The 23,684-nt window shown below is 37.7% G+C and overlaps 1 protein-coding gene across 2 annotated transcripts; it reads left to right on the top strand.

Annotated features, from left to right (window-relative positions):
- The first annotated feature begins 663 nt into the window (after positions 1-663).
- On the top strand, positions 664-23,273 carry ciita (class II, major histocompatibility complex, transactivator). Of its 2 annotated transcripts, none has more exons than XM_056258173.1 (20): positions 664-1,093; positions 13,228-13,278; positions 13,384-13,440; positions 13,523-13,555; positions 13,744-13,833; positions 13,920-13,988; positions 14,284-14,418; positions 14,518-14,610; positions 14,716-14,766; positions 15,227-15,346; positions 18,853-18,924; positions 19,006-20,686; positions 21,223-21,402; positions 21,520-21,585; positions 21,693-21,773; positions 21,853-21,936; positions 22,067-22,150; positions 22,258-22,341; positions 22,550-22,633; positions 22,927-23,273. In XM_056258173.1, the coding sequence occupies exons 1-20, from the start codon at positions 772-774 to the stop codon at positions 23,000-23,002; spliced, it is 3,513 nt and encodes a 1,170-aa protein (XP_056114148.1). In that variant the 5' UTR covers positions 664-771; the 3' UTR covers positions 23,003-23,273. The 2 variants fall into 2 exon arrangements, with proteins under 2 accessions (XP_056114148.1, XP_056114150.1); XM_056258175.1 differs by lacking the exon at positions 664-1,093 and adding an exon at positions 12,773-12,906.
- Positions 23,274-23,684: the final 411 nt, after the last annotated feature.

Below are 23,684 nucleotides of genomic sequence, written 5' to 3'. Positions count from 1 at the left end.
CCACTAAACTGCACACAAAGGATTGTGGGGTATCGTAATTGGAGAACAACATATCTACTGTATGCTGCCTTCATAAACTGACCACAGTAGACAGATGTTACACAAATACTGGATTTGGTTGTGCGTTGGTGCTTTCCTACTTCCATATAATCTAATAAAGGCTCCTTATTGGCTTTGATGGTTCCATGGAGAACCTTTAACATCCATGGATCTTTTCCATTGCATACAATGTTTACAGTGGGAAAAAGTTCTTAAGAATGTTGAAATATTCTTCACAGTAAGAAAAAAAAAAACAGAATGGTTCTTTGGGGGAACCAAAATGGTTGTACTATGGCATTGCTAGGAAAAACCCCTTTTGGAACCTTTATTCTTAAGAGTGTATACTGCCTGCAATTTCTCGGATGCATATGAAATATATATTTAATATATAGAAGAAGGAAACACATTTCTTTTTTGGTATTATATTGGTAAGGGTTGCGATCTGGAATGTATCCATTGAATCTCTTCCATATCAATTCCTAGTATCAAAAGAGAAGTGAGATGGAGATGTGGTCTCTTGATTTGTCCATGCACATCACATTAGCAACATTAGTTTTCTTGTGGAAAAAGTACATGCGAAACTGTCCTCACCTGACCTGGTTGTCCTTAAACGCAGTGTAGTACAAAGCAGACAAATGGACTCTGCTGTGGTTTTTACCAGAGCTTTTGATCCAGGAACAAAAGCACAGATAATTTGGCATTAGTATAGCAAGGAGGAAATAAAGCATTTAAATGAGAGTATCTCTCAGCTGCTGTCCAGTCATGGTTCCCTTTGAGGATGTGCTGTTTCAGGTGAGAAAAGTTTTACAGGTTAGCCCTGGCCTACTACACAATCTTCTCAGAGAGCTGCACGAGGCCAACGTCTTTTCTACCAAGTATTACCAGTCTCTCTACAAGGATGGTGAAGTTGAAGAGCAGCGCTTGTGTGAAGTTGTCTGTAATGATGGAGAATATCTGGCCAGAAGACTCTCTTTACCTATCTGGCAAAACTGGGACATCAGCCAAGGCATCCTGGATTCAGCACTCAGAAAACTGGACGATTTGGTTCCTTCTGGTGAGTTAACGTCTTTAAATGTTTTTTTTGTTTTTTGTTTTTGTGTTTTTTTTGTCTGCTTACTGTGTATTTATAACATTTATTTTACTTTATTGTCATTAATTGCTCTATGAAGATTCAAGGAACTTTTCCATTGCACTACTTTCTTTGTAAAAAGGTTTGGTAACACTTTACAATACGGGTGCATTAATATGCAGTAATTCATGCTATGCATAGATAATCGTGAGTTAATGTATGACTCACTAAACCTTTCATTAATGATTGCCACATCAGCAACTAATAAAGAGTCATCATGGATTAATTCCCTCTAGTATTAACTAATACCGTTAATATTTGCTGCACATTATTTACATTTTCTTAAATATGTTCATGAACCAGCCAGAAAAAGATTATCTGATTCTTCGAAGAAATTTGGCCCCCAAATTTAAAATGAGAACAATGTAGTTTTTTTAAAATAATTATTTGCTTTTGCAATTAGTATTTGGATGAAGAACTTACTATAACTATGGTTGAGTCGCTGACAGAAATGCTTCATTTAATAGTTCATGGCCAATACTAAGACAAAATCTGTTTAAATTTTTTTAATGTGTATTATAGCAATATTAAGCAAATGTGGTCTTGTTTTACATGTATAACCCTGCCATATATATAACTTACTTTTAAAAAAAACTATTTAACACATTTTTTTATAATTTTCTCATATACATTTCTCAATCACATGATGGACCCTTTTTCTCCACAATGCTGCACTTAAGTCTCAGCACAGATTCCTCCTAATTACAGTTGTGGTCAAAATTATTGGCACACCTGGTAAATATGGTCAAAGATGGCTGTAAAAATAAATCTGTATTTTGATATTTTTTTATCATTTTGATCAACAGTTTATCCCTTTGATCTGTCATTCAAAAAAATCGAACCTTTCATTGAAGTAAAAGAATTGAAAGTGGAGTGTAAATCACATTATGAAATAAATGTTTTTCTTTAAAACACGTAGGCCACAATTATTGGCAGGCCCCCTTTTATTAAATACTTTTTGCAACCTCCTTTTGTCAAGATAACAGCCCTGAGTTTTCCCCTATTATCCAGTAGCACCTCATTGCAGTACACGAGATCCAGGGGGCGGAGTTGGATCCAGATCTAAGGGGTGGAGATGGGTAGGATTAGGGGTGGGGTTAGGGATCAGGGGGTGGAGATGGGTAGGTTTAGGTATATGCAAGGTGGGAGGAGTTGGATCCAGATCCCTGGATTTCGTGTTCTGCAGTGAGGACCATCTCCTATAATGCCTGATGAGTTTGGAGAACACCTGACAAGAGATCAGAGACCATAGACCTCTCCAGGGGCCCTTATGTAGCCTAATACTTTCCGTGGTTTTCATCCTAGAAGTGTGCTTATGCACAAAAGCTATATTTTGCGTATACGCAAAAGTAAAACCATAAAAAGTAAAACCATCCCAGAACCTGCGTTTTTTGTACGTATATTTATATATGCCTTTTTTTTTCTTTTTGTTTGCTGTGTAAATTATTATCTGACTCAGCTCGTCACTTAAGGCCTGTTCACACCGGGACGAATTTCGCACGCGATATTCGCCGACGTTTAACGCCTCGTGACTAAACAAAGGGCGCCAATGTGAGTGTGCACACCGACGCGAAAAACGCCACGCGTAAAAGCGTCATTTTTTTGAAAACGCCTCGGGTTCGTTTTTTTTATTTGACGCACCGCGTCAAAAACTATCCGACCAATGAGATTGGCGCTTTTTCTCACGTGTCTGGAGCTTCTGAAGTTACAGTAAAACACAACTTGGGGCGCTCAAACACAAAACGGTCTTGCCGAGCACACATACATAACGCAAAGAAGATATACGCCAAGTAGCGTCTACTCTGCCGGGAAGAAATAAGACGAGGAAGATGCAAGGCAAGATGAATGGTGGTGCTGCTGGTCTCGTTGGTGTCGGAACATAAAGACCTATATGACAAACGCGACAGCGACTACAAAAATCTTGATAAAAGAGAACTGTTATGGAGTGGTATTGCAGAGCAAATGGGCGCCATCTAATGTCAGGGAATGAACTTGCATGTTCCCTCGGCTCATCGTCAGCCTAAATCGTTTGGGTGTGAACACAAAAAACGCGTTGAAAAACGCTGGCGAATAACGCGCGCCGATATTCGTCCCGGTGTGTATGAGCCTTTAGGCCTACGAAAACATTTTTTTTAAAACGTGCATATCTTACCGTTTCCTACTGCGTGTCTCTGCACGATATGACACCGACAGAGTTCAGTAGCCTACAGTACAGCGTTCAGCTAACAATTTTATGTTCTGGGAACGTTCTGGAAACGTTAGTTTTTGGTTCCCAGAACGTTCTGGGAACGTTCCCAGAATGTTCCCTATTGGTTCTCCAGGAAAGTTTTCTTAACGTAAATAGAACGTCCCCTTAAGGTTAGGGGAACGTTCCGGGAACCTATTCGGAAAATGAAACCTAAAAAAACCCTACAGGGAACGTTCTGGGAACGTTCCCTTTAGGTTATAAAATAGAACCTAAAAAGAACCTACAGGGAACGTTCCTAGAACGTTCTCGTTTGGTTCCCAAAAAATAACCAAATGGGAACTATACGGGAACGTTAGGGGAACGTTCTGTGTTTACAGTATACAGTCATCGGACTTATTCAAACCGGCCAATGGACTGTTCGATCTCCGAGCGATTCCATCGGTGTCTGTTGTCATTGTATCGTCTATGTTGCTAAGCCATCTGCTTAGACGGAGTCAAGTGCGCATCATTGATTAATATTCGCTCAAAAATATATTATCTCAGAACATCTGCTATTTAGAACACAATTTAAAGCAGAATTATCATGCGCCAAGTAATCCTCGCTGTAGTTTAAACATTGAAACACAGCATTCCACATGAAAAGTGTTCAAGCGCATTCACTACAAACATTTCAATTTAAATTAATAAATTTTTTTGTTACTTCTAGATAATTATTTCATGAAATTACAGTATCGCTACTTGACCCCATTAACGAGAGTGGCATACAAATCTAAATGTGTAGACATATCAGATACAGAGTTTAAATCTTGCTGTTTACTTCATTACTTCGCTCACTTCAGTAAAAGACTGTGTAGCCTACGCACGGAGTGTCCGCACATTTACCCCTAGTTTATTTATTTTTTATAAATTCCGATATGTCCGTGGGAAATTGCGTACGCACATTCCAATGCCTTTTTTGTGTGCGTACGCAATACACCAGGGTCTCATTTATAAAACGTTGCGTAGGATCCTTACTAAGGCTACGTGCGCCCGAAAGCCAAAAATGGCGTACGGCAAAAATCTTCAGACATATAAAACCCATAAAACCGTGTGTAGCCTACTCCAGAACCTGCGCAAAACTCCCTTTATAAATCACAGTCAGCAGAAGATTGTGCGCACATGCGTCTCCTCCCCGAAATAACCACATGGAGCTTACAACGCCTAGTTTTGCAGATCTTCATCGGCATATCATATATGCTTATTCATCCACGTGATACCACGTTTAACGGTACAAGACATTAGTAAAATATGAGGTAGGCTAGGCTACGGATGTGCCGTCACATTACATTGATAACAATCATTTAGCATATCCTTGCCTTGTTTTTGAATAAATAAATCAAAGTAGGCTATAAAATACTTTTCAGAGAAAGTTTTTCTCAAACTTTTCCACTGGCCAAATAGCCTAGTATTTTTAATTGATTTATATTTTAAATGGAAACAGATATAGGCCTTGTTGTGCATCATTTATTATTATGCATGCCACAGGAAAAGTGTTCAAAAGCATCGCATCCACTACAAATACTTCTATTTATTGAAATTTTTATTTTTTTGGTAACTTCTCAGTAATGATTGCATGTAATTTAAGTGTTTAGCTCCATTAATGAGTGGCATTTAATCTAAATGTTTATATCAGAAGTAATAGGCTATAGTTTAAATCATTCTTTTATTTATTTAAACTGTTATTGTGAACATACACTGTATTTATGATCAGGACTCATAATGAAGATTTGCGGTTTTACTTCATCCGTTAGATATGCGTCAGTTTCACTAAACGGCCCAACGCGCTCGCTGGCGCGGACATTTAAGAAGGGATGGATATTTGCTTCAAGCTATAGCTTGGTGAGTGAAATTGTATTTGTATTATCTTTCTGTATGTATAATTTTCTTTAAATTTTCTGTCTAAAAGCAAAAAGACATTTAACTCCAGCTCACCATCGTTGTCGCCAAACTGCTCCGTCTCCAAAACGTTCGTACGCAGAGTTTGCGTGCAGGGGCCTCATTTATAAAACTTTGCGTAGGATTTGCGTCAGAAGTGGCGTACGGATGAAACATAGAACGTGCGTACGCACAGAAATATTCGGATTTAAAAAACCGTGCGCACGCACATCCTACGCATTTTTCCCTTAATAGGCTAAATCACAATCAATTCTAAATGTAGCGCAGCTTTTGCGGCTTCATGTCACGCCCATAGTTGCCCATAAATAGTCCGTGAAACGCCCATAAGTTAATATTCATCGATTGCGAAATCATGGCAAACATAGAGAGGAAATAAAAAAAAACGTAACTTCACTCAATGGCCCTCATTTATCATTCTTGCGTAGAAACGGGCGTATATGTTGGCGTAAGATTATGCTTACACTCCTCTCACCGCCTGATTTATGAAGCTGTCCGTACCTTTGAAATCCAGGTGTACGCAATACCTGCCCTTGATAAATCCCGCGGCTGAAAACGATCGTCATTAGAATAACACGCCCCTATATATTCAAGTCTCCGCTTCCCCCACGCCCTCATTTTACGCCATGGACACACGGAAGACGGCAAAGAAGAGAAACTTCTCTGACGTGGAGCCCGAAATGACCTATCACAATGCAATATTTTACAGCACGTCTTTTGAATTAGCATTCAATTTCGAATCACGTTACATGTATGGGGTGTACAATAGTGATGATGATGATGTGATGTGGAGTACCATTCATTCACATTAATAATTGCATGACAATTTGTAATATTATTCTTAGTATTATTAGTATACTTTGTATTATTAATGACGGTTATTGTTATTTAGAAGAAGAATGTCATTATTATTATTTGTATTATTATTATTATTTAAAAGAAGAAGAATGTTTTTTTTATTATTTTGTCAGTCTGAATTATTTTTTGGTCACTGAAAGCCTTTCGTTACCGAACCCAGTCCGTGCGCACCTGCCGGGCCTAACCATGAAACGTCAGGGTAAAGCGCACAGGCTCGCAACTGAAGGAATACATATGCTTATAAATCAAATGCTTTGGTAAAGTCACACAAATTAAACATTGAAGTCCATGTTGCACAAAAATAAACACTGAAGTTTATAATTACTGTTGTTGTTGTTGTTGGTCATATATCAATATATCATATCTTTTAGTTATGTCAGTTTGAGCAGTTGATCAGTTAGTTTGTCAGTGCGTTTTGTGGTGTTAGGTTTTTCTGCGCATTTCTGCACTAACTCAAACGTGCGTACACCACCTCTGAGCTGGCGTAGGATTTGAGCGTGCCGTACGCCAACGTCCATATTGATAAATCTCAAAGTCACCGTGGTTTTGGGTGTACGCCAGGTGTACGCTGGAAATTTGGTGTACGCACTTTTGATAAATGAGGGCCAATGTGAAGTAGAAGTTATCGTTGGCGAGGTGGAAAAGAGGAGAAAAATGTTGTTTGGAGGGCACAGTGTGGCCATTACTAATGCCAAAAAGGCACTTGAGTGGCAAAAGGTTGCAGACGCCGTAGTGCTGTAGCCTCACAACCTCGGACTGTGGCCGAGATAAAAAAGAAATGACAAGCTACAGATGTCGGTTATAATCTACTTGGAAATGGGAAATAGTTCAGCGCAAATGTAATTTCTTGCTTTCTGAATGATTGAGACATACGTCATACGTTATTTTATCAAAAATAAAACAAACATCAAGCAATGAACATATGCATGAATACCATGATTCCGTAGCTGATAAAGACATTTTTACTATGAAAACAACTTTCCCCAGTGGACAAATAATACATCTATCTATCTATCTATCTATCTATCTATCTATCTATCTACACTGTAAACCCTAATAAGTTGAGACTACTCAAATGATTTGAGGAAAGTGGTTGCGTAAGTTTTTTTGAGTAATGGGAAAATTCAAACTTAATTAATTAAGTTGACCTAATGTGGTCTTCTCATTGAATTAACTTAAATGTTTAAGTAAAGATAACTTAAAAGGCAAATGGAGTAAACTCAAATTTTCCAGGTTATATTTTGTTGTTTACTTATTATTAAATACATTTTAAATAAATTATAAATCATTAAACCAAGTTTTGTTTTTCACAACAGCTTTATTAGGCTTACATTACATATCTTAACTTCTATAATGCATACTGACTGAACATTGTATATTAACATTTAATCAGTAAAAAATACAATTACAATACTTGCAGTAAATTAAATCAATTGATTAAAAATTTTAATTGAAAAGTGAAATTGACCAGATCAGAACAATTGACCAGAACAATTAAAAACACAGTGTAATGAACAACAACAGACATTGTCTGTTATTGTAAATATTGTCATCTACTTATCTTTCACCCTTTGTAATAGTTGTGTGTGTCCCTCAGTTGTCCTCGGTGTCAATAGATAGATCTCAACATCATACAGTCACTTTTAGAATGGGTTCAAAATTTCAAAATATGCTGGAAAACCAAAAAATGTGTCAGTACTGCAGGCTAACATCAGCGAGATCTCATCCTGGGTAAACTGCCACTGTTGGTCCAAAGGGTCTCGTTGCCGCAGTCCTTTAGATGAATGGTTGGGGCAGGGATCGAAGGATCCTGTGATTAAAATAAAAAAAATAATTAAGACGCATTTTCTTTTAATACATCGTACAGTACTCATTGTTTAAGCACAGGTTAGAGTGATATAATAATAAAAATGTAACAATACAAAGGAATGTTGCTAGTTGGACAGCAACAAGAATGGAAATAATCAAAGCAAGTCAAAGTGCTTTCTTGCCGTTTCAGTAACTAAATAAAATACAAGATAACTTGGGAAACTGAATTGTATTCAAACAAAAACTCTTTCTGTGTGCTTTACCTTATTGATGACTCAGATCTTTGAAGAGCAGCAGTAGCCTATTCGTGAAGAATGGCAGCGTTTACCACCTGGCCTAAAAACAATCATATATATATACACAGTAAATTACATCATAATAAAACTAAGTACATGGTAGATTTCTACACTTACTAGAACATTGAAACAAACAAAAGGAGTGAAATTTACACTGCACTTCAACAATTATGATATCATTTTAAGTATGTTGCTAAAAAACTTGTTTGCCTCACATGAATCAAGTCAGCTGCAGTTCTTCCTTCAGTGAGTTACTGTTTCTGAAGCCTCTGAGGACAGTTGAGAAGAAAGTGTCTGCTGATTTGTCAAAGGAGAATACGTTAACAACTCAAACATAAACGCACTCAATTTAAATCAACAACACTCAATCTTATGTTTTTGTTAAATACTCTATTTAAAAAGGTTTTATGAAAAAGTTTTTATTTGCACTTACCTTCGTCTGATATAAATGTCTGGAAAGGAAAAACAGGACGCTGTCAGTGCACGCAGTAACTGAAGGCAATGGGCTAAAATACAGTTCAGAAAAAAATATGACATTGAAAAACTTTGCCGTTGTGTTATGGTAAACATTATACAATGATTTTATTAATTCACACTTACCTTAGTCTGATGTAAATCTCACAGAAAATACCGGGCGCTGTCAGCGCGCAAGATTTGAATGGAGCAGGGGCGGGAATAAACGGCTCGAAAACAACGTCGGGCTAGAAAATACAGTTTAAAAAAACTGTTACAACATTGAACAAATTGTGATGTTATGTTCTGGCAAACATGTTATTTAAAATAGTTTTATGATTTCACACTTACCATACGTTTTCTCAGCCTCAGAAAATACCGGACGCTCTGCGCGCGCAAGAAGAACTATAGTGAGTCAGGGCCGAGGGGCTGCTGCGGGGGAGGGGGGAGAACAGGCTCGAGAGTCGAGACTCGAGACAGTCGTCGATTAAAAAAAGATTCCATTTACAGGCGTCAGGAATTGAAAGTCTTGATCCAAATGCGAGGCCTGAAATGTCTGTACGTGATGGACAGGACCGATTTAACCCCTAAATGACTGTTTTATGCAGTGTCAGTCAGTCCCTCTGGCCTGCTGCCTGCATCAACAAATTCACGATGAACAAAAAAAATACTGCCTTGTGTATCGACCAATCAGCGTGTTGTCAAGGCAGAATTTCAGGCACGGCCAATCATATTAAACCGACACATAGTGAATCATTTAAATAACTTGAAATGTTGAGTTCATAACACTTAAAATCTTAATCTGAAAGACTGTTGCTGCCAAATGAGTACATTAAACACAACTGTTTCATTTTTGATGCAAAAACTTGCTATTGTAAGTAATGTTAAGTTATGATAACTTGATTTCTTTATTAATGATAACATTGGGGTTTACAGTGTATCTATCTATCTATCTATCTATCTATCTATCTATCTATCTATCTATCTATCTATCTATCTATATATCTATCTATCTATCTATCTATCTCCCTAATTATCTATCTATCTAATTGCATCTATATCTGCTCCGCCTGACGGACACATTGGCGAGAATATCAGTTTTGTACATTATTTCGTTCTGTTTACCATCTTATTTATGAGGATGAATTGTATAACATGCCAATATTATTGCAGAACATATTTCACTTTTCTTTTTGCAAATATGTGTTAATTTGCATTTCTGTTGCAGATCGATCAAACGGGTGTTCGTGTAGGCTGTTAATTGTAAGACTTGCTTTGTGAAGTCTTCGTGTTATTTATGAGAGGCAGTATTGCCATTACACAACGGTCTACAGTTTCACACACTTTCACGTGTTTCTTCCATCTGCCGACGGTGTCGCCATTTCTCATTTCACCCGTTTTTGTGCGTACGCCTGGGTCAGAGCTTGCGTGAAGGACCGCACATTTTACCGTCAAGTTTGCTTTTTATAAATACCAATTATTGCGTAGAGAGCGGCGTACGCCTTCTTTTGTGCGTACGCAACGTTTATAAATGAGGCCCCAGGTGCGCACATTTTTTCCGTCAAGTTTGTTTTTATAAATCACAACTTATGCGTGGGTAGTGATGTCAGGGCCTGTTTTGTGGGTACACGATGGTTATAAATGAGGCCCCAGGCCCCTGATATACAGCTCCATGTCAGTGCTTCATCTCTTCAATTCACCCCACTCATTCACTCATTCCATCTATCTGAATAAGATGTCCAGGACCTCCAGCAAAAAAAAAAAAAAAAAAAAAGGCCCACAACATTAAAGATCCAGCAGTATATTTAACCGTGGGTATGGGGTACTTTGTATCAACCCCAAAAAGCTATTTTTTTTTAGTTTCATCTGACTGTAGAATCCGGTCCCTTTTGAAGTTCCAGTCGTGACAACTGAATATGCTGGAGTTGGTTTTTGGATGAGCAAGGAGGATTTTTCTTGAAACCCTCCCAAACAGCATGTGGTGATGTAGGTACCATTTTATTATTATTATTATAGGCTTTCGTAAGACTCAAATAATCTCTGCAATTCTCTGTGACACTTGAAGAGTCTTTGGCCACTCAATTTTCCTCCTCGCCGTGCATTAAGACAATATAGACTTGCCATAGTTGATCGATATAGTTGATCGGAACTTCTTAATTATTTCCCTGATGGTGGAAATGGGAATTTTCAATGCTTTAGCTATTTTCTAACAATCTCAACAATCTTTTGCTGCACATCATAACTGTATTCTTTGGTTACTCATTGTGATGAATGATTAAGGGAATTTGGCCTTTGTGTTTCATCATATTTATACTCCTATAAAACAAGAAGTCATAGCTAGACAAAAATTGTTCATAGTCACCCTGGTGAGCTTAATAATGTAAATATTATTGGGAATATACTTCAGAGATATTTTACTCATAAAAAAAATCCCCCACTTTCAATTCTTTTACTTCAATGAAAGGTTAGATTTTTGCAATTCTTGCAAAGACTGTATTAAATGCATCAAATGTCCTACAGTTTTGAGTACAGTAGCAATGCTACAGGAGGGTGTGAATAAACATTTAAAACAACACTGCAGGATACTAGTTCTATATGTAACTCAAACCACATTTACACTCAAACAAAAGAAAAGTGTCAATGAGGTTCTATATAAAACCACAGGATTCTTTTAATTTTAAAGAACACTTCATGCCAAAAAGGTTCTGTATATGGACAAAAAAAAAAAATATTCTCTCTTTTTTTTTTCACCTCCACCCCCCATCCCCCACCCCCACCCCCTCTTCGGAGGACAACTTTATTTTTATTTTTATTATTTTTTTTAATATTTTTTTTAAAAAAAAATAAAAAAAAATAAAAATAAAAAATTAATAAATAAAGTGGACAACTATCTTAAATGATTGTATGATGGGAACCCCTAAAAGGTTCTATATGAACCGTCTGACAGAACCCGTTAAGGTTCTATGCTGTATGTGTTGCAACAGTAATACTGCTTGACAGGATGCACCTGTAACTAGATCTCTCGCAGATACTAGAGTTGCTTTCTAAGCACGCTGCTATGTGTGGCATGGAGTCTGAAGGTTTTTTTTTCTTCTATGCGGATCGCTGATTAAAAATAACACAGAAAGATGTCAGAATTCAACCCAAAAGAAGCCACTGTAATACATAATTTTATTCAATAATTCTTCAATATACAATATGAGTTGACTGTGAGATATTGTACTGTAAGATGTGGTGTCACCAGCAAACCAGGCAAGTCTGTGAGACAGTTTGTTTTATGGGACAGTTTCTATTATGGGCAGTGTTGATAAAAACCTAAAGCAAACAAAGTTGTCATACCTGTCTATGCGCTTTCGTTTCATTTCAATTATTTCATTTCATTTTAGGAGGAAGGTGGCATGAGATGTTTGGTATCTTTTGTTTTGGAGCTGGGAACTTCACTGTAAATGGCAGGATTTGCAGAGGGTTTTTTGTTGTTCACAGACATTCAACAGGTTTTCGGAAATCAAGGCATAAACAGGTGTTTTATAAAGTGTGTGTGAAGAAAAAAAAAAAAGGTCACACAACAGACAATGGAAAATACCTGGCACTCCAGGGTGGAGCATTACCACATAGGAGTGCCAGAACGTTGAGTATGTATAGTGATTGAGTTTTTTTTTTAGCTTATTAACAAACAAGATACTGTAGATACATGTTTTAGAGTTCCTTACCGTGTGTCATTAAATTATATAATGTTAACATAAACCTCTTTTAACGTGTTTGTTACTGTAAAATATACAAATATCAACACAGTTGATACAATGTAAGGTCACATGATGACTTATAAAGACAGATCACCATCAGGGTAAAACACATGTACAGTGAAATAATTCAGTAGCCTAAATATAATATATTATTATCATCATCATCATCAAATTTGCATTTCAACATCATGCACGCAGAATCAATGTCCTTCGTGTGAGAACATATTTTCTAAACGACCTAGGGAGGTGAGTTTGGTTTTGTGCCTAACCAAAACAGCCTCCTTTTACATACTGAAAGTAAAAGTAGCTATGCAGCCTGTTTTGGTGTTTGCCAGACAATGCCTCACCCGTGTAATCTGAGGACACGTCGTGCGCAATAAAGCTGATTTTCTTCACAACTTTAATGTAGCCTAATGGAAAAATAATTCTGGGTAAACATGGACTGTATCAGTGGAACAGGTAAAGTTAAAAGATTTTCATTTATTATAGACTTGTAATGCGTTTTGCGTCGTACTTATTTTACTTTGCTCCGTAAAACCAGTTTTATAACAAAATGAATGTATAATTTTAATTGTCAGACAAGTATTTATATATCAGAAACGGGTTTCCCCCCTCGCAGTTATTTATTTTCTTGCAGAAAGCGCACGCGCTCCTTGCACAGCATCTTGCGCGTCCACACTATACGATGAGTTTTAGGCTACCTCAGGAAATTGTAACGGCATATTTATGTCATGATTAAAAACATGTAGGCTTATATAATGTGTCACTGTGTATCAACAGATGCTGAATTGCAAGATATTGTCTCAGACCCAATGTCTGAACTCTTACCTGGTGAGTAGCCGTAGATGCAGTTATTTTAACGTGGTAAACAAATGTAGCCCTATATTTGGCATTTTAGTTGAGTTTTCAAATGAGATTTACCTTTTGTTTTCACAGATAATGTCCTCCTAGAATATCTTGAGTCCATTCAGAGTGAATCTGAAGAAGCTTTTGGTCAGTTTCACTCATTGCCCCGTTTAATTGTGTGTATATAAATGTAGGCCTATATAAATAATTTTCTTCCTTGTTTTGGCAGATCCCAACTTCCTTGATAACCTCAGTTCTCTATGTAAGACTCCCTAACTTAATATTATTTGAATAGAATTATATTTTTCAATAATATTTTGGGAATTGAAGGGGAACCAATGAATGTTTGTTAATGCATTTGCATCAGACTGTTTTTTTGTTTTTGTTTTTGTTTTTCGAAAATAAAGTTAAATACATTTTGTCTTTTTACATCTGCTTTAAAAACAACAGTTGACCCTGACATAATTTGCACACAACCTAGCCAAGTACTAGGCCAAGAAAATGCTTCTTTGACAAACAAAAGGTCAAGAAAGCGAAAAGGTAATGTTATTTTCTCTTATGTTTAGATGTTCTCTGAAATACCTGTATTGAAATTAGTAAGTAAGAGTTATGTTTTCCATTGATAGTTGATTCACCTTCAAACAAAACCCACACAGATACTGATGGCAAACCCTTGTACAAACGCAACAAAAAAGGTAATTCAAACATCACAATGTAGCATTGAAACAGTACAATCATTGTAAGGGTTTAATGGTCAGAACCAGAAGTGTTGAATTATTTAACTCCCAAACTAGTTTTAAACATATATGGCTAACTTATTGTTTTACTTCTGTTTTAAGTAACACAATTTGTGTGTGTATATATATTGTTTTTAGAACTCTATTATTAATAAAAGGAAGGAAATATATTTGTTATAGATTTAGCTCTCTGTAACAATGAAACCACAAGTGGAACATAATGATACAAACCAAAAGCATGTCTCTGTTACAGCAACAGCGTGCTCTGAAAGCCCCTCAAGAGGAACTACACCCACCATTACATCCCAGGGTAGTTTCCAGTTGAGCTCAAACTCAATCCAAAATATTTTACATATTCCATTCAGACCCGTTCCTCTGCCCTCTAGTGGTGAGTTTTGTAGGTTTTTTTATTTTCATATTGTACATGCATTTCAAGAAAACTAGGCCTTGGCTTTGAACATTGACTATGGCTCTTTGGATCACTCAGGTGGTTCAGCACTACAGTTCATCCAGAACATCTGCCCTTTTACGCCCCCTCTGATCGGCACTATGGTTCCGACATGGCCCACGTACGTGCTTGGTGAGTCAACTGCTATCATCATCAAACGGCTGCATGTGCCTGTATGCTCTTTAATTCTATTATTCACTGTATCTCTCCTTTCACATTCACATCCAATCTATGCAGTGTCGCCCCAACATGTGAGTCCAGGCACTCAGATACTTCCACTTTCACCTGGTAAGTTAAAAAAGATGTTGTCTCATGGATAATTAAGCCTCTTTGGCATGGGTTGTCATTTTCCTGTGGAGTTGGGCTACTTTTAGACTGTTGACGTGGATAAAAGGATAAATATGCATAAACTGTATTTGACTGAAATGCTTGTATTAAAATATATTACACATTTTACATTCTACCAATGGTAAAACTGTGCTAGATGAGTTTTGTGAGGGAGGGCCACTGGTAGGGTTCGAAAACAGACTGTTTATGATTACTCATATGATTTGTATTTTATACGTATTAAAATATGTATTTTAGGTATTAGAGTGGGATATTGCGAGTTTTGATATTTGGGATAGGGTCATTGTGGTAGTTTTGGGCTATTTTTGATTGGACATTGAGTCAGATTTGTTATGCAGACCTGGCATTCCTGGTTTTAGCAATACTGTGGTGTGTGGTAACAGAATTCCTTCTTTTCCAGCTGATGGCACAGTTGCCCCACCGGAGCTCACGGTTTCAGTACTCCCAGTCGGCTCATCCTCAGACCGTGCATGCAAGAGTTTGCCATCAGTATCTGTAGACACACTCTCTCCTATAAAAGGTGAGTTCAGGGTTTGAGGACAGAAAATGTGTGTCTGTGCTTGGTTTCATCCAAGTGTAGATAAAGATAAACAACAACCAAATCTAAACTTTAGAATCATTTAGATTTTTTATTTTAAAAATGATCATAAAATAATAATAATAATAATAAAAAAAAAGATTATCTTATTTTAATATTTTATTAGCCTAAATATTTTGATTCCAAGTCTTGTTTTATTTTGATTGAGACATTCTGGTAATATCAGCGTGTAATGTCTGCAGCACTAGCATCACCAGTCAGAAAAATTATTACAGAGATTTGTATGAAAAGGTAAAGATGATGGGAAAAATGAGTGTCACGTGCCGCACTGAGGCACACGTTGGGCCCACGGGTTGAAGATCCAAATGCAGTTTTATTGAAGGGCAATCCAAAAACGTAATCCAAAAGAAAGGTAATAGGTCAAAACAGGGTAAACTGTCCAAACAATAACATGGCACAGGAACACAGTCAAACAGGAAAAAAAACATGAAAGCGAGCAGAAAGTAAAAACCATGAACATTAGTGATTTGATGTTCGGCATCGAGGCTTCGAAGCTTGTATAAAAAAAAACTAAACCTCTCACAGTGAAGCACTGTACTGAAGCTTAATTCGTTTTGCCATAACCACATGATCTATGATGTCCAAAAATTCGCTTTTCGCACACAACCACGTGACTGCTTTGCATTGTTTCAAAAATAGCGTAAACCTTTGCGCAGGTTTCAAGAGTCATTCGCTTCTTTGTCAAGAATAAATATTAATACAGATAAATATTTACACGTGTAGTTTTGTGCATGCTCAATTTATGTGGTAATCCTCATGTCAAAAGCACTCCAACTGACCATTGCACAATAAAAAAAGTATTTTGATTATATATTCCTCTTCATGAGCCTTGCCTATGAACTCATATAGGTTTAGATCAAGGTGAAAGCTTATATGAATAAGGCTGCATGTGTTGATCAAAGCAGAATCATAAAAAAACTGCTACAGTTCAACACTACTGTAGCCTACATCACTACAGTAGCCTACGTTAATGGTTTTTTTTTACATTTTATTCTCAGACTCATTGTTCATACATTTTGCAAGTACAATGACACGCGAAGGACTAAATACGTTTATTGCCTTGTATGGATTGTAGCACAAACTGATTTATTATATGAAAGATTAAAAAAAAAATCTGGGTCGTCTGGGATGCAAAGGCAGCTTTTCCACCTTTTGAAGATGTCGTTAGTGTTGAAAAGCTTCGAGTAATGAACCATTTTACGATACAGTTGATAGGGAAAGCCTTGGTGCTTCGCAAAGCTTAATTTCTTCATCACTAAAAAGATGAGTAACCTAAGACAGAGCGCTCAGAAATGCAGTGTGACCACTTATGCCGAGTTCACACTGAACGATTTTAGGCCAGTTTTTTCGGTCGCTGACAGGTTTTGTGAGATCGCCGACAAATGCTCGAAATCATAGGCAAATCGGTGCTCGTTCACGTGAGTGAAAATCACGCCGTGTGAATTATTAAAGACGCGATCTGAGAGAATCGCCGACGAGTCGCAGACGCCCGTGAGATATTTGGCATGCTAAATATCTGGACCTGTCGGCGATTCAAAATCCTGCTGTGTGAATGTGTTCTGACAATAAACTAAAAAAAAAAAAAAAAAAAAAAAGATGCATTGCAGTTTAAGTCACTTCCGTGTTGGATTCAAGAGAGACGGGGAGGTTGCTGCTTGGTTCTGACTGAAAACTACATAGGCGATGTCCTGCAGCCAATGAGAGAGCAAGATACATGGGGCAGTGGGATGTTCGGGGAGGAGTTATAGACCTCAATATCAGTGTTTTAAAAGATATATTTACAATTATATCAAACAGAAACAAAGCACAAACATTTGCTTGACCAGCAGCAAATTGCTAAATTATTTATTTACCCCCAACTTTCTTTGCAGAAGACTCTCTCCCTGCATAATCAGTTTTTTTCTCGTTTTTCGCAGAAAATCAGCACACAGACAATTTGGATCGCAATCTTCTTGCAGGCTAATATTTTTAATAACAATTTCAGTCTCGTGTGAGAAGTACGGTCTCACGCACACGTGATCTTGCATTATTTCCTTATCACTTCTCGCGTGTGTTTGGTTGAGAAACGTAGTTTGCGGACCAGACAGAAGTTGGCGCGATTCTTTCTTTTGTAAAGTCATGCAGTGTGAAAACCTCCTGTCGTCGATCCATCGTGTAGTGTGCACACACCAGCAACTGAATGTTACCCCAGATAGTCGTGCAGTGTGAAAAGAACAGTCAAACTCCTTATCAAATCTGGCAAGAATGCAAACAAGTGCTTAGAAAAAGAACTGGTCATCCTCAGTGATTCAGAGCGAAAGAAATCAAAGTTGGACAGAAGTCAGTTTTGTAGCAGTGATTCCAGACCAAAACAATCTCCTCGGAAAAGCCGGAGTGGGGAAAACAAACACGTTCATTCAGCGTTTATGCTTGGACTGGGCGAGCGGCAGCCTGCCTCAATTTCAGTTTGTTTTTTTGCTGAACTTTAAAATTTTAGACCTCACACAATCTAACTACAGCTTGAAAGGGTTACGGTTGGACATTGTTCATATTGATATAAAAAAAAATACAAAAATGGTGTGCACATCCCAAACACCCAAATTGGGCTCAGGTGCAGGACAACGAAGTAATATAAACAAATAAAGAAGTGTGAAGTCCGCACACTGAAAATTACTGCTCCAAAAGAATTTATTAAAGGGCAACGTTTCGACCCTCAGGTCTTCATCAGGCACAATTCTTTTGAAGCAGTAATTTTTAGTGTGCGGACTTCACACTTTATTTGTTCATATTGATATCAACCATAGGCGTAATTTGCGTGTGGGACGGGTGGGACATGTCTCCACCACTTTTTGCCAGGGTTGATATTGTCCCCACCACTCTTTGAAATAGCTCGCGGCACGGATCTACCTAATACAAATAAATAAAACATCTCCAGTTAACTAGCAGAGCATTCATATCGTTCGTTTGTTAAAGAAGAGGCGATCTAGCGCCGAAATCTAGCGCTTGTTGTTTCACTGCTATCAGTGGCGCAGATACAGTGTTCTCTTGTGGCCGCGCACACTGTATCACTTCACACGGACACACGCTTCAATCTATTGCTTTATGCCGTTGTGGAGACTCTCTATTCGTTCCGGTGAAATCACAAAACAAAATGCACAAAAACGTGACCCTGCTTGATATACAACCACTGATGAACATATTTGGTTTTAATGAGAAGAAGAAAAAAAACGATACAAGTGCCGAGTGCGGATTAGAACCAAGGACCTCTGACACGCTCGGCAAAAATTCTACCACTAGACCATTAAAGTACACATGCAAAGCACGCCTATCTATGGATTTATTCACGTGGAAATTCTCAGTACTAACAATATATATTAGTAGATCTCATTAAACAACAAATTAAACCCAATGTACTATTGTATTGAATTGTATTGTTTTGCGAATTACAGAAGGAAACCCACAAAATAACACTGATTCCCCACCTTCCAAAACCGAAAGGAAAATCCGCCCAGAAGCACCAGGTAAGAAACCTATTTAATCATTGTGTAAGCCTGAATAACTTTATAAGACTGTGGGAAACATGATAAATGTTTATTTTACAGAATGTGTTAAAGATTACATACATCACGTAAAGTCCCGCGTGAGAGATGTCTGCTGCACTATGCGTGGGGGAATGGGAATGGAATCACACTACGTGGATGTGCATCTGATCCAGAGGAAACTCCTTATCAAATCTGGCAAGAATGCAAACAAGTGCTTAGAAAAAGAACTGGTCATCCTCAGTGATTCAGAGCGAAAGAAATCAAAGTTGGACAGAAGTCAGTTGTTTTGTAGCAGTGATTCCAGACCAAAACAATCTGTCGCTCTCCTCGGAAAAGCCGGAGTGGGGAAAACCACGTTCATTCAGCGTTTATGCTTGGACTGGGCAAGCGGCAGCCTGCCTCAATTTCAGTTTGTTTTTTTGCTGAACTTTAAAATTTTAGACCTCACACAATCTAACTACAGCTTGAAAGGGTTACTGTTCGAGTTGTCTACATCTCCTCGCTGTGAGGACTCAGATTCTGTGTTCAAACACATTCTGTCCTGTCCGGATGAAGTTCTCATTATCTTTGACAGCTTTGATCACATTAAAGACTTTGAAGGGCTTCTTCAATCCCCTGCTAAATCACCCACAGACACTAAATACACCATCAAGCAGCTGTTTTCGGGTTTGTTCCAAAAGGAAATCCTCTCGGGCTGCACGATTCTCATTTCCACAAGGCCTAAAGACGTTTTAAATCAGGTGCTGCGAAAAATCGACAGCCTTTTGGAGCTTGGTGGCTTCTCTCCTGAAGACATCGAGTTGTATACATCAAAATATTTTGGGGATTCTTCCCTCCAAGGGAGTGCACTAAAAAAGATTAAGAATCAAAGCTACATATTCAGTTTATGCTCCAACCCGCTACTTTGTTGGACTACCTGCTTCCTGCTCGAGCACCAAGACAGTCGCGGTGATAGTTTGCCTTCAACCCTCACAGACTTGTACCACAGAGTGACCTCCAAGCATCTGCAATTGGCTATTCTTGGAAACAGCTCATTATGTAAGAAGAAACAGCCAGACATCCCACAATTGTGCAAAATGGCATGGGAGGGATTTAAGAATCACAATACACATGTAAACCCTGGCAGTTCAACAGAGCTGCTGGGCTGCGGTCTTAAAAGTGGCATACTTGTATCCTACGAAACATCTGAACGCCAAGAAAACCACTTTGCAGACCTCTTCACTCAGAACCTCCTGAGCGCTTTGCACTTGGTGCAATCTAAACAGGTGAATGAAAAAATGGTGGTGGCAAACTGCATAGTCCAGCAGAAGAAACGAAAGGTTCAGGGAGAGTCGCAGGACGTGGTGCAGAGGTTTGTCACTGGATTGGTCTTCCAGAAGGCACCTGATAGAGGAAGCATCCTGGACAGCAGTGTCAACATAAAGGCCAAAAGAAAGGCTGTTGAAGCCCATCTGGAGAGAATGAAGCCTAAAGATTTGGTTCCTGCCAGGTTATTAGAACTGTTTCATTGTGTTTATGAGACCAACAGAGCCAAAATTGCCAAACTGCTGTTAAAAAACCTGCCCGGAAATCTGTCATTCTGTGGGGCGCAGCTTTGCCCTTCAGACGTGTATGTCATATGCCATCTCCTCCGGCATGCCAGCGCAATGAAGCGGACCTTCTCCATTAACCTGCAAGATACATGCATTCCCATCAGTGGCCTGAAAGAGCTTGTGGGACTCAAATGTATCAAATCATTCTGGTGAGAAACTGCATTGCTAAAAGAAGAGTTCACCTAAAAATTTGAAAATTGTCATCATTTATTCACCCTCCACCCACAACCTGTATGTGAAAATACAAAAATAGAAAAGTTGAGGATTGTTTTAATTCTAATGCAATTACAATGACAGAAAACTGAAGCTTTCAAGGTTCAAAAAGGATGTAAAAGCACCTTAAATGTAGTCTGTTCTCTATTCCAAGTCAATCAAAAGCTTGTGTGATGATCAGACCGAAATTCAAGTAGTTATTCATTGAGTCAGAAAGATTTTAAAAACGGCACACAAGTTGTATTGACCACTTTAATGATACTTCATATCCTCTTAGAATACCTTTTCGAAGTTCATTTTAATTCAATGGAAAACAGAAACGAAAACTTTTCTGCCTTTGTGTTCCACAGAAGCAAGGATGTTTGGAACAACATGAGGATGAGTAAATGACAGACTTTTCAGTTTTGAGCGAATTAGCGCTTTAAGCAAAAGGTTTTCATTTGTATTTTTATTGTATGTGTTTTTCCATTAGGGCACATACAGCAGACACCATTGGCTTATGGGAGGTCTTGCATCAAAGCAATGATGAACTGAACCTGAAAAAAGCCATTGAGAAATTCACCTTGAACCCATTCAAGGCAACACAAGTTTATCACATAGAGAGCCTGCCTGGCCTTGTCCAAATTCACAGAGAGAAGAAGTTACCAATGAGGTACAGAATCATTTTATGTTGATACAACATCCAATGACTATCGTTGTTTGTCTGTTTTTCAATTCCAATTGTGGCATAAAATGATGATGTTGATAAGGAGAATGGCTGTATTTTCAGTGAATTTGTTTCTGCACTGGATGAAGGTGTACCAGCACTCCAGCATCTGCAGAGACTAGAATTTGAGTATGCAAATCTCACTCTCATCTTTTCCGGCTCCTGCATTTCGTTTTTCCTTTATCCTTTTATCCATTCAGTTGTGCTTATATTGGGTGCTGTGTTCTGCATTGTAGGCTTGGAGTCCAGAATGGTCCAGAACTTTTCCCTAAACTCATAGAGGTCCTACCTTCTCTGCAGTCTCTCCAACATCTGGAGTGAGTATTCTGTGGTGGATTATGTCGCAAGTTGGATCAGAAAAAAGATTTTAAGAAATTTATTTTTTTTGTCTTTCAGTCTTGAGAAAAACCAAATAGGAGACTCTGGAGCTGAGAAGCTATCTGGCGTTTTACAGTTTTTGGCATGTCTGAAATTGCTAAAGTAAGTTATGAAACATTTATGCCCTTAAATATAACACATTTAGTGTCTGGAAGACTCCATTTTCCACATGATTATAAGTTGTAAAGGAACTGTCACAACTGCACTGCTGACCAATGTTCCCACCACACAGTCTGTCTCAAAACTTAATTGGAGATGCCGGTGTGGAGAAACTGGCTAAAGCTCTGGCCTCAATCCCTTCTCTACAGAGCCTCAGGTACAGTCACTCTCGGAAATAACTATATAAAATAAAACCTGAATTTTAAAACTGTTTATAAAAACCTCACTGTTTTGCCACAATTATTCCACTTTCCTCACTTCTAGTCTGTATGGAAATGCGATTGCTGACAGTGGAGCTGAACACCTGGCCTTGGTTTTACCAGACATGAAATTCCTGCAGGACTTGGAGTAAGTACTTATCCAAATTAAGTTTAATCCTCGAAATATATTTAAACAACAATAAAAATTATTTTGTTTCGGTAATTTAAATATCTTAGTCATGTTTGACCTTTGGTTTCTCTTTTGTTCTATTCCAATTGTCTTCAATTCAAATAAAATGTAAGAAATGTTATTTTATTACATTATATCCATGCATTTCTTGTTATTTACTTTTTAGTGTTAAGTTCAACAAGTTCACAGATATTGGAGCTACAAAGCTCAGTGCTGCTCTGAAAAACTGCAATGGAATGAAGTCTTTGGAGTGAGTGTCTAATCTTTAACATCATTTGGGATATTGGTCTGATAGGCCAGTACATTAACTTTTATTTTCAAAACTTTTTTTCTTGTATTAGGTCTCAGATACTTGCATCTCTACTAACTAAGACTAAGCATCACATTTGAGCTAGTTGAAAAACAGTAAATAGAACAGAAATTAATCTCTAAAATCTGACCACAGTCACTAAGATTATGAATTATGTCCATTATTATTCATCATTATATAGCTTATATGCTTTTCATGATATGCAAATGATCTTGTTTTTTCTTCTCCCTCAGGCTGTGGAATGACTGCATTCCATATGGAGTTTTTGAACACCTTCGTCTTCAAGATCCACGGATAAGATCACTTTGACACATTTTAAAATGGCTACATATTAGACACTGTTACAATAAGCAAGGATTTTAGTTTTTTATAAAAGCATCATTCACTATACAATTCATTAGTTCATCGATATTTGCCAGAGGACACTAAACTGCTTCAAAAAGTTGTTCAACTTTCTCACTGAAATTACTTTACATCTGACTTGCACTTTCTGAAATTTTTGTGGATATACTGTTTCTCAGCACTAAAGCTACTTATTGTTCTGTTGTTGTTTGTTTTTTACAATAAACAAGTTCTATGAGTTTGGTTTTCATGATTGTGACAGTTTCAGATAAATCAAACATTTATAATGAATAAGAATAATTCAATTTGAACATTAGTTATTACTATTCAGTTAGGGGTATCTATCTATCTATCTATCTATCTATCTATCTATCTATCTATCTATCTATCTATCTATCTATCTAAATGGTAAATGGACTGCATTTATATAGCGCACAGCCACCAAAGCGCTTTACATTTTGCCTCACATTCACCCATTCACTCACTCATTCATACACCGACGGCGGTGTCAGCCATGCAAGGCGCCATCCAGCTCGTTGGGAGCAGCTATCTATCTATCTTTCCAAGCTATCTATCCTATGTAACATGTTAATATATGTCAATGACTTTTTACTTGATGGATACACAACGAGTCATTAAATTGAGTTTT

The sequence above is a fragment of the Rhinichthys klamathensis genome, unplaced genomic scaffold (genome assembly GCF_029890125.1).
Source record: "Rhinichthys klamathensis goyatoka isolate OS25496 unplaced genomic scaffold, OSU_Roscu_1.1 h1tg000149l_1, whole genome shotgun sequence".
In the NCBI taxonomy this organism is placed as follows: domain Eukaryota; kingdom Metazoa; phylum Chordata; class Actinopteri; order Cypriniformes; family Leuciscidae; genus Rhinichthys; species Rhinichthys klamathensis.
Note: the sequence above shows the minus strand (reverse complement) of the source record. Positions and strands in the feature narration are given on the sequence as shown.

Excerpts from the sequence above, each read along its gene's own strand:
- ciita (XM_056258173.1), top strand. The coding sequence starts at position 772 with ATGAGAGTATCTCTCAGCTGCTGTCCAGTCATGGTTCCCTTTGAGGAT. Across the intron at positions 1,094-13,227 it reads GGACGATTTGGTTCCTTCTG|ATGCTGAATTGCAAGATATT; the intron begins GTGAGTTAACGT and ends GTGTATCAACAG. Across the intron at positions 20,687-21,222 it reads AAATGTATCAAATCATTCTG|GGCACATACAGCAGACACCA; the intron begins GTGAGAAACTGC and ends TTTTTCCATTAG.